At 50.0% G+C, this 16,251-nt stretch overlaps 3 protein-coding genes across 3 annotated transcripts; all 3 read right to left on the bottom strand.

The window, feature by feature from the left end:
* Positions 1 to 13,060: 13,060 nt before the first annotated feature.
* On the bottom strand, positions 13,061 to 13,477 carry LOC120037151 (histone H3-like). The gene has a single exon (XM_038983323.1). It carries the CDS (start codon positions 13,469 to 13,471, stop codon positions 13,061 to 13,063), a length of 411 nt encoding a protein of 136 aa, XP_038839251.1. The 5' UTR covers positions 13,472 to 13,477.
* Positions 13,478 to 13,961: 484 nt separating this feature from the next.
* On the bottom strand, positions 13,962 to 14,348 carry LOC120037150 (histone H2A-like). Its single transcript, XM_038983321.1, has one exon. The coding sequence runs from the start codon at positions 14,346 to 14,348 to the stop codon at positions 13,962 to 13,964; it is 387 nt and encodes a 128-aa protein (XP_038839249.1).
* A 648-nt stretch (positions 14,349 to 14,996) lies between these two features.
* LOC120037149 (histone H1-like) lies at positions 14,997 to 15,649 on the bottom strand. The gene has a single exon (XM_038983320.1). It carries the CDS (start codon positions 15,618 to 15,620, stop codon positions 14,997 to 14,999), a length of 624 nt encoding a protein of 207 aa, XP_038839248.1. The 5' UTR covers positions 15,621 to 15,649.
* Positions 15,650 to 16,251: the final 602 nt, after the last annotated feature.

The following is a 16,251-nucleotide window of genomic DNA, read 5'->3' as shown; positions in this document are numbered from 1 at the left end:
TATCGTAGTCTTTAGTGAGTTCACTTAGAGACTTTGATGACGTGAGGCATATCAACTCTTCCAGTGTTAGCTTGTGCAGCGTAGTAGCCCAGCTCATCTCCTTGCCTCCTGTACTACTGTTGTGCTTGTAATGTCAACGGTGACAGATGAAATGAACCCTCCTCACCCAAGGCTCTTTGTGTATGGGGCGGGTGCTTATTGCATACTTAGGTGTGTCAAGATGAATAGTTCATCTCCACCCTCTTGCGGTAAGCCACCAGTCTGGCATTGTAAAAGTCGACAGTGCCTATGTTCTCTGCGAAGTTGCAGTTAGTCATTTGTATAGCCTCTCTTTTCACCACCCTAGTGAGCACAACGTACACCGAGGGCTTTATCGGCGACATGGAGAAATGCCTTGGTGGGTGGTAGAGCACTTGCCCGTGCACGGTGCAGCCTTGGCAGTCGTACGTGTTCATCGCCAACAGACAGGCCAGCGGGTGCGTGGTCACTGTCCAGTTCATGTGATTCCAATTGGAAGGCGCGACCCTGTACAGGGTTCCCGTCAGGCCCCCTCTCACGTAGAACTCGTTGAACTGGCCTTCCGGCTTGAAACGAATGCCTTCCACTACACCCTCCGTGTCTGACATGGAAGGCAATTGCGGGTCCCCCCCTGTTTGCTGCCTGCCCAGCAAGGCAGATGATGGTCTTGTCTTTCTTTTGGCAACCTGTATACCGTTGAAGTCCATGTGCCAGATCATGCGCACCTTGCAACCTACCCAGAGCTTGTCCACCTTCAGATAGTCTCTTTCCATGGGGAGGATCCCTTTGCGGTATTTGGGCACGGAAAAGAGCTTGGGCAGCGTCTGCGCGGCTTGCTTCAGCACATCGTACCAAGCGTTCGGTCCTTTGTAGGACGTCCGGGTCCGAGTGACGCTGAGAAACTTGTCCCCCACACGGGCATTGTCTTTCGCCTTGTTCATGTATCTCGTCGTGTATGCCATCTGCTGTTCATCCTGGTGGAAGATCCGCAGCTTGTCTGGTTCGTATTCGGGATCCATAAGGTCTAGCTCGCTGACAGACACCCGGCTCCTGAAAATGCGACGCGACTCTTCCGTGACCGTGTTGAACTGAAGGTACGTCAACGCCTCAGCGTAACCGGGGTCCTTGAACTGCCGCCTGTTGACAAAGAGCGGAGTCGAAGACGAGAGGAGCCCTTCGAACCGCTCCGTTTCCCAAATGCGCAGATTAGATCCCACAGGCTGCAATTGCGAGACGCTGCCCGAGAAGATTATCAAAGGACCCTTTCCGGTTCCGTAGAAGAGAGCAAGGCAGCACAGCATCCTCTCCAGCAGCTCCACGTTCAGCAGGCCGTACTCGTCTATGATCAGAACGTTCACCCCCAGGAACGGAGGGGCGTCCTCCATGGGGGCCAGGTCCCCTGTGTTCTTAGCCACCTTCAGTTGCTGGAACATTTTACTACACACCGCACACGATTCGGGTCTCAGTTGTCTACACGAGTGTCGTGCGATCACCTCGTTCCGCTCAGGGGGCAAGTCGGACTGGTGCAGTGTATTGAACCGAGACATCACGTTCCAGTATAATTTGCAGTACAGCCGCGTAAAGTCTTCGAGCGACAGCTTGTCGTTCAACAGTTCCTTTTTGAACCCCATCATCTTGTGGAATGTGTAGACTGGGTCCAGCGAGCAGGATTCCATCAGGGTGCCCGCTGCCTTGTTGGTCATGGCACTCACAACCACACTGATGTGCATGAGACGTAGCTTCTTCTCCAGCAGTGATATAGAGTACGACTTGCCACAGCCGGCGTCTCCGCTCAGCAGAGCCAGTTTCATACACTCGCCTCGAGACATGTGCAGCTTTACCATTGTTCTCACCCATTGTTCCTGACAGTATCTAGACATTGCCAACATTGCTTTTGTTCTCAGGTCATCCTCTTCCAGACACAGTATGTTGCTCTCAGGCTCCCTTGCCAGTAGCTCATCTCTGTGTGGCTCAGAGGACCCACTCATGGCCGTATGGTTGACTATATCCCTCTAACTATATCTCTGTAACTATATATCTCCCTAGTACTCTCGTCCTTGTACAAGAGCTACAGAGCAGGTAGATCGTTTGACCAAGGTGAATCGAACAGCACCCGCTTTTCAAGAGGTCCTGGTACGACACTTGAAGTCGCCGCCTTAACGGGGAAGTGTTCCTGGTTACTCCGATGACCAGAGGACCTCCCGCCTTTTCCCTGATCCTCCAGACCTCTACGTTTCATGAACGCAGAGAGGGACTGTTCCAACCGAAGGGGGTCTTCACGTGAGACTCTATCTACCTCAGAGCTTGCCGCAGCGCTGCTGATGTGAGGGGGAGCTTCGATCCCTTCCAATACAGAGCGCAGGACTCTGTTCCTCACAGAGTGGGAGCCTCCTTGAGATTCGCTCGGATCCCCACCCAAGCCTGCTGTGAGAGGCACGTACACAACACCTTGAGCCTTCCGCACCCTCAGAGCTCTCTCGCGAACACGCATCAACCCCTCATAGGCCCTTGACACCGTGTCTCTGAACAGTGTCACATAGGAGCTGTACATGTTCTTGCTCGTGTACAGAGCTGCGGTCGTCACCCCTCCCTTTCCCGTGCTTTGTAGGACATTCTGGAGGCCTGCTAACACTTCAATCAAGGGAGCATGCGCTCCGTACTCGAACAACAGCCACGCAAAGTCCTCCGTGTCCACCCTGTCGGTGAGTCTGTATTTGTTGCCATGCGCGTAGGCTCTACAGAAACCAAACTGTTTGGCATACCACTCGGGCTCCAGGTGAGATAGCATGATGTTTATATTCTCTAACAGCACACTGAACCCAACCGCAAGTTTATCACCTACCCTCATCTCAAACAGCTTCTGTAACACCCCGACCGGAGTGACAGACTGACCTGGTTTGAACAAGCGATCCTCTGGGATCGACACCGCGAGGTAATGTCTCCCTACCCAATCTAAGTGAGGGTGTGACTCTTCGATCTTGTCCGTGTCACCTGCTGCTTCCTTGGCCTCCACAGCCTTGCTAGTCTGGCTCTCTGACAACTTAGTTCTCAGTGCTTCTCGTTCTTCACATGCTTCTTGGAGTGCCTCTCTTGTATCCTCCAGCTCCCGTTTACACAACTCAAGTTCATGTAGCGTGTGCCTGCTGGTATCACCCGAGCCGTTGACAGTAGTTTTTAGCATTGTATCCTCTATCACGTCTCCTGCCGATGTTGGTTCTCTGTCCCATTTCACACATCCCGCGCTCAACTCAGTTCTTTGACGGAGAAACTCAATACTCTGTTTGTGCTCCACATCCAGTGACTTGTTAAGTTCAAGGATTTGACGTTTCAAGTTTGCTATCATCTTTATGTGGGAACAGTCATCACACTGACCAGATGACTCTTCTCGGGTCCTCTTTCTGCACAGAGATGAACCACTGCGTGTGGAAGGCATAATTCAACAAACCCTCACCCGTATTACGATGACAATAACAACAACCCCTGTAGGTCACTCTGAGACACATTTAACAAAAAAACACACACTGCACATTAAAATGTAATAGATAGGGAAGACTTTATTCAGTTTCATAAACAGCACAGGGTTTGGTCCTATGTTTAACAAAGACTTCTATCATGAAACACAGACAACACAAACAGTTCAGAGGTATGTTTGGGTAGAAAACAAAGTATCATTGTCTATGAGAATACCACACCAATGACTTTTGTACACTCCCTCAAATATCTTCTGCTCTCTCGGTTATTCGGCAATGTATGGGAACATCGTCAAGGGAGCGTTACATTTCTGGCGAGGTTCGCTTGCGATGCCTAGGACTCCGAAGACCCCTAACACCTTTAGGTACTTTGATGTATATAACATACTCGGCACTACATTCTAGAACCTCACCGGGTATATCCACAGGGACCACCAGGGATTCACATTTGAGGTGAGTGTAGCGACCCGTGAGTACTTCCGCCCTGAACCGTCCGTCGTCTTTTAAAGATTCCCTTATGGTCTTCTTGGGGTCTACCACCAGCAGCAATGTTCTAGGAGTTAAACCGGTGCTCCGGACATTGAGTACGTTAAACCCTGCATGGCAGTACCTTGTATCTATGCGTATAGTGAACATGTCCTTTCGAGGCGTTATGCTTCTCGCTGTATAATTTGGTTGGGGTGTACACGTAGGTTCCACAATGATGCGAACTTCAGAGTCTAACTTGATATCAGGCAAAAGAGTACAGGGAAAGTTGTGAGGAAGCCATGACTGGTCGGGGCTTCTCAGGATCCGAATGTTATCCACATACTTGTTCTCCATCATGCAGAACAAAGGACAGTTGTCCAGGGCGTTCTTGATAGTGTCCAGGCCTTTATAATGACACAATATTGTGTAAGGGGCATACTCTCCTACTCGGTATACGAAGATCTTTCGCTTCGAATGTGAATCTGCCAATGACCCCGAGCTTGAAAGGAGACCGGTTGCGTTGTTGGACGAGATAGACATGACTACAGGGGGAGATCAGGGGGAGTTACTACAGGCCTAGAACAAATGGTGCTAGCCCTCGTACAATCCCCACTTAGTACCCTGGCTCATCTATCCAACCATATTTGAGTCATGGGAGAATAGCTAACCAAGGCTCCTTTAATAAACACAGGAAAAAGGATCCAACTTTTATCAATGCATAGACACAGAAATGAACCAGGGCAGTTCTGATGTAGCATACCCTATTGCTACGGTGGCACCAAGCAAGCAGAGACATATACAAACTGAAGTCACACAAGGGGAACTTTATTGTGTTTCATACATCACAGGGCATTATGGTTGGTAACAAAGACATCTATCATGACACACAGGCAGTTGGGGGACATGTATGGCCCATAACAAATATATGTTCTATGAGGACAGGCCACCGGTCACTTTGTAGACTCCCTCATTCCAGTTAGCCGGCAATGGCTGAGAACATCGTCAAGGGAGCGTTACATTTCTGGTGAGGTTCACTTGCGACGCCTAGAACTCCGAAGACCAATCTTAAGACCTTTAGGTGCTTTGGTGTATATAGCATAATCAGCATTACATTCCAGAACCTTACCGGGCATGTCCCCTGGGAACAGTTTGGGCCTATATAGTCTAGACATGAGCGATGTACACCTGAGGTGAGTGTAGCGCCCTTCGAGTACTTCTGAGCTGAACCGACCGTCATCTTTTAAAGATTCCCTTAATGTCATCTTGGGGTCCACCACCACTATCAATGTTCTAGGCGTTAAACACGTCTTTCGGACATTGAGTACACGAACCCCAGGAGATCCGTACACTAGATCAATCTCTATAGTGAATAGTTCATCTCGAGACTTTATGCTTCTCGCTGGATAGTTTGGTTGGGGAGTAGACGTACGTTCCACAGTGAGGCGAAATTCATCATACACCTTGATATCAGGCATAAGATTACATGGACAGTTGTGAGGCAGCCAGGCACCGTCCGGCCATCTCAGAATCCGAATGTTAGTCACATCCCTCTGGTCACACATGCGGAAAAAAGAACACTTTTCCAGAGCGGTCTTGATAGTGTCCATGTCCGCATAACTACAGTTTATTATGTACCTTTCCGCATGTTTTATTTGGTATCCGAAGACATTTCGCATCCAATGTGACTCTGGCAATGACCCTGAGTTTGCCAGGAGACCGGTGTCCTTGTTGGAAGAGACAGCCATGTCTACAGCGCGAGCTACTCCAATGAGACTACAGGTGTGCCACAGATAGCGATTGTATACAGTGTTATCATCCCACAATTGCACTTACACTGTCACTCCACTAACAACATTCACTTTCCAACGGTAGGTCATATATGAAGTGTTGATCTAGCCAACCAGTGGTTAATCTAGCAAACCATGGCTAACTCCTCCAACCCTTGTTGAGGCTATGGGGGGGAACATTTTATCCGAACATTGGGTAATATACACACAAATGAACTACATACCCTACAGTGAATATACAACCTTCATGTTACACATTACGTTTGGGGAAAGGACCTTGTGTCCTCACTGTCCGAATCATCCATGTCTCTATTGGCTAAGTACGTGTACCATGTCAATTGGACTCTGGTAGATATACATTGCTAACAACGTCTGGTCAAATCAGGCACCTTTTCCATCAAGGAAGCCACAGATAGCTGAACACTTTTAGCTCTGCGCTTTATCAGGGTTACAGCGTCCTTGGAGAATCCATCAATCTCCGTTATTGGAGTAATTTTCATCTTCAATGGGTAGGGATTCATTTTCAATGTGGTTTCCCAATCCGTTTCACCGCCCAAAGTATCACCGCCGACCTGAAGTTTCTGAGATTCCTTGTCAATCTTCGTCAATATTTCTCTTTGGGACTCAGACAGTCCTTCAGTGTTACACTTAACCTTTGAAAAACCGGCACTGGCCCCAAACGTACCACCTGTCACCTCTGTTTTCACAGCTAATTCATTACAGAGCTCTGTGGCAGAGTCCAGGCCTTCTATAGCGTCTTTGTTACATGTTGAGAAGATATTGAATGAACTGTAATATCCACCCACTGTAATAGAGCTCACAAATGCGTAGCCCCACTCTCGTAGGAATTCATCTATATTGCTGTGAGGGTCTTTGTTCAGTGTGTCCATGTCCTGTTTCAAGGCGCTACTAGGCGTGTATGAGGAAACCATCACAGAACCCACTTCACAATGGTAAGTGGTAAGAGAGATGGCTACGTTGTTGCTGGTCGACACGGTTTTCTGTACCATGGTTTCCACCGCTTCGGTTTTGCTGAAAGACGCTTCTGCCGAAGCGGTTATGCCGACTAAAGAACCGGACGCTCCCAGGTGTCCCGAAATGGAATCGCTTGAGCCATCATTGTCCCTTCGTGAGTGTGTGCCAGAATTGCCTTTTTTATGGTAATTGGTTGTCCTGATGCACTTGATAGCCTTGTTGAACCTCACAGTTCCGGGTACAGTGAACTCATTTTGCTGTTTGCATCTGTTCAAAAAACTGGACATGTGTATAGCCTCCAACTGTCCAAGGCCATTGGATGTTATGGAATGACCTAAGGGGAAAGTGTAGACAGAAACCGAAGTGTCACAGTAAGCTGCCAAGCCCCAGTCCACCACGATAACGAGTCCAAAGCTCAGTCCCAAAGTCAAGGTTATGACCATGACTGTGATGAGGCATACTTTCTTTGGTATAGTACAAATACACTGAATTACACGAGGTCCCTGTTGGTTAGCATCTCTCAGTTCGGACACGTGTGGTGTAGCCCGGTCTGCCTGGAGTCCTTCTTTGTCATCAACAGCAGCGACTGGTTGTTCGTTCCGGACCGTAAGATCATTAAGACCTCGTACCATTTGAACTACATCTGGACATTGAATCCGAACCTTCTTTCTGCAGATCACAATTACTACCACGACCACAGCCAAGACAGCAATCACGCCAAGTAATACACCCGGGTTAAAAGTAGTTGGTTGAGCCGGTATAGGCTCACACAGAACATCGTGAGTGTTATTACCCAGGGAGATAGGGACGAAGCCTTCTTTGCATGTGGTATGGGGAATACATAAAATACAGAAATCAGAACAATGGAATCCGTCTTTACACCTACAGGTGTGTCTCTTAGTCAGATCATAATAAGCTCGTGTTTCAAAGTTTAGGTTGGGATCACAGTATGGTTGTAGACGACATATTCTTTCCCGGTTGTACGATGTCATATATTCGTCACTCTTACAAGGTGTACACTGGGGATCTTCACAGGTTCCGCTGTCACCCAACCTGGTCCCAGGTGGACACTTGCAACAATTGTTGTTCAATCCACAGCCTTTGCTCGGGGTAACAAGAAGCACCAGCACCAGTAATGTAAACATGACTGCGAAATGGTTTGAAGAAAGAGACCAGCCTTTTTAAAGCCTAGTCAAAGGTTTCACAACAATCCAACTACGGAGGAACCTTTCAACCAATATGTAAGCAGAAACTAAGTAAGTGTTGTCCAACCACTGTTAAACGTATCTAAGTAGAAACGTCCAACAGTGGAGGATCTATTCAACCAAAAGTAAAGTCGGAACGTCCAACAGTGGAGGAATCCTCTACCCAATGTTAAACGTATCTAAGTAGAAACGTCCAACAGTGGAGGATCTATTCAACCAAAAGTAAAGTCGGAACGTCCAACAGTGGAGGAATCCTCTACCCAATGTTAAACATATCTATGTAGAAACGTCCGACACTGGAGGATTCCTCTATCCAAGCCTCATGCCAGGGGATTTCCAGATACAGGGTATATATATGCAAGCTGTAACAACTCCCTCAGCATTCACATTCACAGAGGTCCTACTAAGTTGAAACCCAAACCATGGGGACAACCATGAACATAATCTTAAGCTCCAGCAGTGCTACGTTTCCGGTTACGGTGTCGTGGGCCACTAGGTCCACCTCTGCGTAGAAGCCCCATGTGCAGTGGATGGACTTGCAGCCCCGCGTACAGCCGTTGTGGTACGTGTAGGATCCGGGTTTACGGGACCTATCGGGCTTTGGCACACCGGCAACCTTGAGGCCTGCGCAAATGGGAGCAAGACGCAGAGCCTCGAGCTGCGTGAGAATGAGGCGGGATACGGGGCCTACGTCGCACAGTCTCTTCTTTCCGTTGAACACGCCCTTGCACTGAGAGTCTACCGCAACGCCTATGCCTGTGGACATACGGCTCCTATCCCACAGGCGTCTGCAGGCGTCTGGAGTCAGGGCTCTACACCTGAACAGTTGCAGCAGCGCTTCCTTGAACGCAGACCCCTTGGAATCGGGCGCGTTAAGGTTTCTTAGGTATTCAGGCAGCCACTCAAGCGAGCTCTCGGGGTTGGCGTTCAGGTCCTTCACAACCCTGGTGAACAGATCCATGCTTATCATATTGTGCCCGGCTGAGCGCTTCCTGCAGCACATGATAGAAGTTAGGGTTCTGGTGATTCCCTTAACCTTGTACCAACGGTGGTCGGCTGTAGACTTGGCACACAGCTCACCACCGGAGCCCCGGAACTCGATCGCAGGGTCCTGGAGCTTCATTGTATTAAATGTTCTATGAGCGGTAGGTTGCTGCTGTGAAAACCCTGTCCCTTTGTGAGAAACAGAAAGTGGCACGGCTAAGTTACCCGTAGTATTGCACCGTCAGTAAGTAAAGAAGTACAAAGCAGAAGCTGGGAATCGGGATCAAGGATCAAGGGATCCCCTGTTAGAGATTAGAGATATGAATCGCAAAAAACCAATGATGGGAGGCGTTGAGTCTCTGATATCCGGGAGCAAGGAGCTGTTTAACAGCAGAAAGTTATGGGTCCCAAACGGCCCCATACTGAGCGCGGCCCGTTTCAGGGGCAAGCTGGGAGCCTCCATTGCTGTCATCACATCTCTCACGGTGGGGTTTCTTACCATCCCCAACAACATTCTCTACTTCATCAACAACAAGCATGGTTCAAGGACCACATGCAGGCAGGACTCAGACTCCAGTACGACTTCCTCCTCCGAAGGCAGACCTGACTACGAGTACGCGTACATCCACTCGGGGATTGCCCTCATCACGCTCGGCTGTCTTGCCATGGTGGTGAGCATAGTACTCAGCTACTTCGCCTCCAAGAGCAAGCGCAAAATGGACGACTCCGAAGGCCCCTACAGGCGTCCAGAGGCCGTCAGGAGCACCAGGACCGTGATTGCGTGCCTCATCATGATGAACATTGAGCTGTTCATGGCTGTGATCGCGGGCTGCATGGAGCTGCTTTACCAACCTATGATCAGAGACGCACAAAGGTTGCATAACATGGAGTGCGCTATCGCAGTGTTCAACATCATAATCTACATCATGTACGTGGTGACCATGGTGCTGACGTCAACCGTGCTAAAGGCGAAGCACGAAGTAGCCACCACGGTTGATGCTCCACGAGACATCCCCGAGACCGTGCCCATCCCCTCCACAGCTCGTGACTACTTCAGCAGAAGCATCAACTCTTACAATTCACAGTCGAGTTTCATTTAAGGGCCTCTAGCCTTCCCCCACAAAGTCTCAGCCCATACGGCCGAGGGGCAAAGGGGAACGCAGAGCCACACAGGCAGTCACCAGCCCCTCAGGGCTCACCAGCATTAGAGAGAAGCAGATGCTCTGTACTGGGGCCTTGGGAAGACATGACACCAACCTTGCATGCAGTCCCTCAAGAATAGACCCTACCCTACGTGCCATTCTAAACACTTGTTATATTACACGTGGCTTATTTTATATTTAGTTCCTTATTAGATCACGGAACCGAATGATACATTGGCGACAGCAAGGGAACTATTGTCCAACCCAGTGGCCCACTATCCTGTTTCACTTGACCATACCCCTCATAAGCTTTGCTATGTATGTGAATAAATGACAAGGGAACAATGTACTGAGAGTCTGGTGAGTTTTTATTGACACATGTTCAAAGAAAGGCATACATTGTAAATAGGCACATGTCAAATGTTAGGTGTGTATGGCGATGAGAACCCATACAGTGTCCGGTTCATATTAGCGGTAATCGTCACTTCTTTATTACAACCAGAGCAACATTGCAGCTAGGACAGTGGTAGACAGTGTCAAGAAACTCATTCTTGAAGAAGGGGTATAGGCAGCATCCCACCACACACAGGCAATTTGCTGAGATGTACTTAGAGCCTCCAGTCCTCACACACTCAGGGGGTAATATCAGTCCATTAGCCATACACACAGAAAGAACACGACGTTGGTTATAGAGGTTTCAACAGAGACATTGCAAACCTCTGAATAGCTCTCTGACAGCAACTACAACTATCTTCGCTCTCTAATCAAACTCTTAGGACAACCTAAGCTTAGCCCCTATCCTACCCTCGTAACTCCTTCATCCACCTCAGGTAACCGCAGACTTTACTAAGGCTATGGCAGCCTGGTACGACTGCTTCCTCTTGAAGGACAGGACCCTGACAGATTACGAGAAGGAAAAGCTGGACCGTGTGAACGTGAGAGCCGGCAGCGCCGAAGGTGGCGATGTGACTATAGGCCCAACGGACAGTCTCTTCACCAGACCCATGTATGTGCCGTTAACGCACTACCACCATCTCGACGCCCTATTAGCCATCATGGCGTGCTACGTCTCCCCGAGAGTGGAAAGTTTGTGCGACTATCCCGTGAGACATGTTCACATTGAACCAGGGCAGCTGCTCCATCACGCATCACAATCCCCCGTCAAGTCAGCGAGGAGAGGAGAAGAGTAAGCAAAGTATAGATACGATAAGGTTAAAAAGAGAACATCACCATCCTATTCACACTACACACACAAGTGGAAAGACACTGATCCAACCTGGACATGGTCCCCATAGCCTTATGTGGCCAGTGACCACAGCCATTGATGGAACAGCCAGCCCTCAAGACATGGACTCCACTGCCAGCTACCAAGACCTGAGGCTCATTTCAAATCATTACACATTCACTGTACAGCATGTGCTGATGACACAGAATATGAATAAAAAGCTCAACAGCCCTTCTCACAGTTCAGTGCCTGTTGTTACATTGACTATTCATCTCTACCCCTACACCTGTCTTTCAGTCATTACTATGCAAGGCATACCTCGCAGTGTTTCATATCCCACATAGGATAGACTGTGCACTCCCAGCACTTACACAGACGAGGGGTAGCACTATGCATCACTTTCTCAACTCTATTTCAGGTACAACTTAGTGTTTACATTGGGATGGAAATGTAGCACCTACCCCTGACAGACATGGTCAATTAGTCAGCCCTAGCAAGCAACTCCCGAATGCACTCTGTGAGACTGAGACAGAGTATCATATTGTAGCCTAAGTCAGGTGCATATATTATAGACACAGAGATATTTAGCCCGAGACTAGGACAGTGTGTATGAGAGACAAACCAATAGACAGGGGCGAAGTGCAGCCACTATCACCTACATCGGACGAAGAAGGACATGAAACCAACAGAAGTGGGGAGCGACGGGAAGGTACATGCCGAAACACACCGTGTGACAGGATGGTTAGGATTACTATCATGCTCACCAGACACAGTGTTCTTAAACAACAGATATGTTATTTCTATAGTTTTACAATACTTTTGGAAATAGTTAGTTGATAATCGGGGACAGCCTGTCACTTCGCACACAGGGCCCTTGCCCGGAATGTGGCGCGTGTGAATTCTGGGGCAGGACGTTTGACTAGTGTCCACCTGGTGGTAGTGTGGTACAAGTAATAAATGCCATAATGGGATCTCCGATGTTGTCTAAAGGAGGAACAATGGGTATGTAATAGGATTAGTCAGAGATATCATTTTTGGGTCAATACCTTACTCAGTCGCATGAATTATGGGGTGCACATGTTTTTGGCTTTTTTTCAACGGTCACATGGCACAGAAATGATGGAATGGGGATTTTCCACTAAGTCATTGACACAATCTAGCATGTTACATTCCAACAGCTATTGGATTCGAAAAAGCACCACGCGTACAACTTGGGGACCCGAGGACCGAGTTTGGGAAACGCTGGCCTGAAGATCAAATACCACTACGATGTTTGGCACTAGCCGCGTTTAACCACTAGATGGCCTCCGTGCTCCACGGTAAAGTTTTCCCCTCTGCACGAGTCTCTCAGCAGCACTGCAATATGGGACTTTCATCAAAGTCTGGTGGCATGCTATGTTTTTCCTAGCTACAAAGTGACCATTTTTTGCCACATGTCATTACTTTCACTCATTACTGCTAGTGTATTTTCCCCTCCTTTTTGACTCTTCTACTCTAGGCATACATACATGTGGTCACATCACTCTCTCTTTTAGCAGATCATATCGAAGTTACAATTATGCAAGGGAAAACGTGCAATACGTCACCTTTATTTAACTAGGTACGTCAGTTAAGAACCAACGCTTATTTGCAATCACGGCCGGTTGTGATACAGCCGGGAATCGAACCACGGTCTGTAAGTCGACAACATACATGGTGGGAAATGGAACAATTGTGCCTTTTTGACGGAAATATGGAGGTGGCTCTTAAAAGAGCCTTTGGGGGATTTTGGTGATCAGGTCATCGTTTAAGCGCGCTCTCCGCGAATACGATGGGCCAGCTGGATGTCCTTGGGCATGATGGTCACCCTCTTGGCGTGGATGGCGCACAGATTGGTGTCCTCGAACTGGCCGACCAGGTAAGCCTCGCTAGCCTCCTGCAGGGCCATCACGGCGGAACTCTGGAAGCGCAGGTCGGTCTTGAAGTCCTGGGCAATTTCTCTCACCAGGCGCTGGAAGGGCAGTTTGCGGATCAGCAGCTCAGTGGACTTCTGGTAACGACGGATCTCTCGCAGAGCCACGGTGCCGGGCCTGTAACGGTGAGGCTTCTTCACGCCGCCGGTGGCCGGGGCGCTCTTGCGCGCAGCCTTGGTGGCGAGCTGCTTCCTGGGTGCTTTGCCACCGGTGGATTTGCGAGCGGTTTGCTTGGTTCTGGTCATGGCGCTAGCTAGCTTCCTTCTTTCACAGTCAGAGTATAGCCTCCAAATGCCTATGTGAAGTTTATAAAGCCGGCAGCGGCGTCTGCTGATTGGACACCATCTACGCACCACCCTGATTGGCCCGTTGCGGAGGCCTCCTCCGCCGCCCATTGGACGGGAGGCTCGGCCTCTCCCTGCCTCCCCAAAATGCAACCCCCACCCTCCCGCCCTCCCTCGCTCGCCGACGCGCGCTTGGCTCTTTTGTTAGGGCCGACACTTTACGCGCATTAATAGCGGCCCACCGGCCCAACTCCAGAGTGCAATGCTATGGCTAACGAGGCCTAGTAGGGTGTTTATTGTTCATTCAACGCCTCATGTGGGCGGCCACTTGATACGGTGCCCTGTAAGTGGCATACAAAGGACACTTTGCGCTTTTGATGAGCTAGGTGGTTGGCTCTTAAAAGAGCCTTTTGGGGGGTTAAGTAGTCAAGTTGCAGCCGCAGTAGAGATTTTACTTGGCTTTGACGGCCTTCTCAGTCTTCTTGGGGAGCAGCACTGCCTGGATGTCGGGCAGCACACCACCCTGAGCGATGGTCACGCCGCCAAGCAGTTTGTTCAGCTCCTCGTCGTTACGGACGGCCAGCTGCAGGTGACGGGGGATGATACGAGTCTTCTTGTTGTCACGGGCAGCGTTGCCGGCCAACTCCAGGATCTCAGCAGTCAGGTACTCGAGCACTGCGGCCAGGTACACTGGTGCGCCAGCGCCCACACGCTCGGCGTAGTTGCCTTTGCGCAGCAGCCTGTGCACACGGCCCACGGGGAACTGGAGTCCGGCACGGGATGAACGTGTCTTTGCCTTCGCCCTGGCCTTGCCTCCGGTTTTGCCTCTTCCGCTCATATTGCTAGCTTCAGTATGTCACAGAAAGTCTGAATGAGCCGCTGGCCACCTCGAGAGCCTTACTTATACCTCGCCACAAGAGGCACCGATTGGCCACCGGGCCGGTGTGGCCTTATCCAATTGGAGTGAGGGACAGACAGACTGTCAGCCCTAAGCCCGCCCTCACCCACCCACCCACCCACACGCAGGCAGCTGAGTGAGAAGGCTCCAAATATGTGACAAATCAAATCATCCAAATTGGGAAACACATACGCTATAGTATTAACATGGTTCGGATGATGATTAACACATCACAGCAGCCTGCCTCCTCTCCAATTGGAATTATTAATGCCAATTCTAACACTTCACAACAATTGCTGGGGCTGCACTCTTGAGTGAGAATTGTACGCCATTTTGCCACTCCATTATTATTATTATTATTATTATTATTATATGTCTCTCCCTATCTCTCTCTCCAGGCAGCACACACCCAGAGTGGGAAAATGTGGCGCGTAAAAGTAGCCTGGTGTGCTTGTCATCATTTCATTTTTTTTGCACGACAGGTAGAACATGGAATGACATGCGCTTTTATGGAAAGAGGTGGGTGGCTCTTAAAAGAGCCTTTTGTGGTAACAACATGTGTCGAGTCGAACACCGTTTGGAATAGGTTTACTTCTTCTTGGGGGCTGCCTTCTTGGCCTTGGCTGCCTTGGGCTTGGCTGCTTTGGGCTTCGCTGCCTTGGTAGCCTTCTTGGGGCTCTTGGCTGCCTTCTTGGCCGCTGCGGCGGGCTTCTTCACCTTCTTTGGGCTCTTGGCGACCTTTTTGGGTGTAGCGGGCTTCTTGGCCTTCTTGGGGGACTTCTTTGCGGCGACGGCCTTCTTGGCTGCTACCTTCTTGGGCTTCTTCGCCGCGGCGGGCTTCTTGGCGGCCACCTTCTTTGCTTTGGGGGCCGCGGCTTTCTTGGCGGGCTTCTTCGCCTCGACGGCTTTCTTGTTGAGCTTGAAGGAGCCGGAGGCACCGGTGCCCTTGGTCTGGACCAGGGTGCCCTTGGTGACGAGGCTCTTGACGGCGATCTTGACGCGGGAGTTGTTCTTCTCCACGTCGTAGCCGCCTGCCACCAGACTCTTCTTGAGCGCGGCCAGGGACACGCCGCTCCTCTCCTTGGATGCGGACACCGCCTTGACGATGAGCTCGCCTACGCTGGGTCCCGCTTTCTTGGCCTTGGCCGCTGCCTTCTTCTTGGGTGCCTTGGCCGGCGCGGCGGCGGCGGGTGCTGGTGCGACTTCTGCCATGGTCCGGTAAACACACACACTTACTGAACACTACGGTAGTCTGTGAGGAGTACTTTGCTGTAGACGCTGCTCTGCGCTACTGAAGCTCCACACCGTGCAGGGGGCTGGCCTTAAACGCGACATGAGAACCATGTAGACTCAAGCCACCCAGCTCGGCTTCTCCGGGCTGGCCAAATTCTCTTTCACTTGTGTTTTCTGGTCGCCAATATCGGTCCAAAGTCACCGACGGAGCCGTGTTTTTGGCCCAAAAGCGAACGGCCCAGCGAGCAGACTTGTCTCCGTTCAGAATAAAGTCATGTGGGCTGCAGAAGCCCCGTGCATTTTGTTGCGACTCGCTCAAAACCTCACCGTTCGACTGTCGGCTGGAGCTGTGCGCACTGCTTTTCCTGTGCTATTTGTCTCCTAAATGGCCTAAAAGTGCATCCGATTGCGAGCACCATTGATTGTGTAGTGAGCCGAGATGTCTGGCAAGGGAATCAGATGGTTTGGCGTTCCCTGATGTGGCCCTGGGTGTTTTAAAGGAGGGGACCTTTTGGGGACCTTAATGTGTGAAAGTTAAATATTTTTAAAAAATATCTTTTGAATTTCGCGCCCTGCACTTGAGCTGGATGTTGTCATAAGTGTACCGGTG

Source organism: Salvelinus namaycush, unplaced genomic scaffold (assembly GCF_016432855.1).
Source record: "Salvelinus namaycush isolate Seneca unplaced genomic scaffold, SaNama_1.0 Scaffold1590, whole genome shotgun sequence".
NCBI lineage: Eukaryota > Metazoa > Chordata > Actinopteri > Salmoniformes > Salmonidae > Salvelinus > Salvelinus namaycush.
This window is presented reverse-complemented; position numbering and strand designations above follow the sequence as displayed.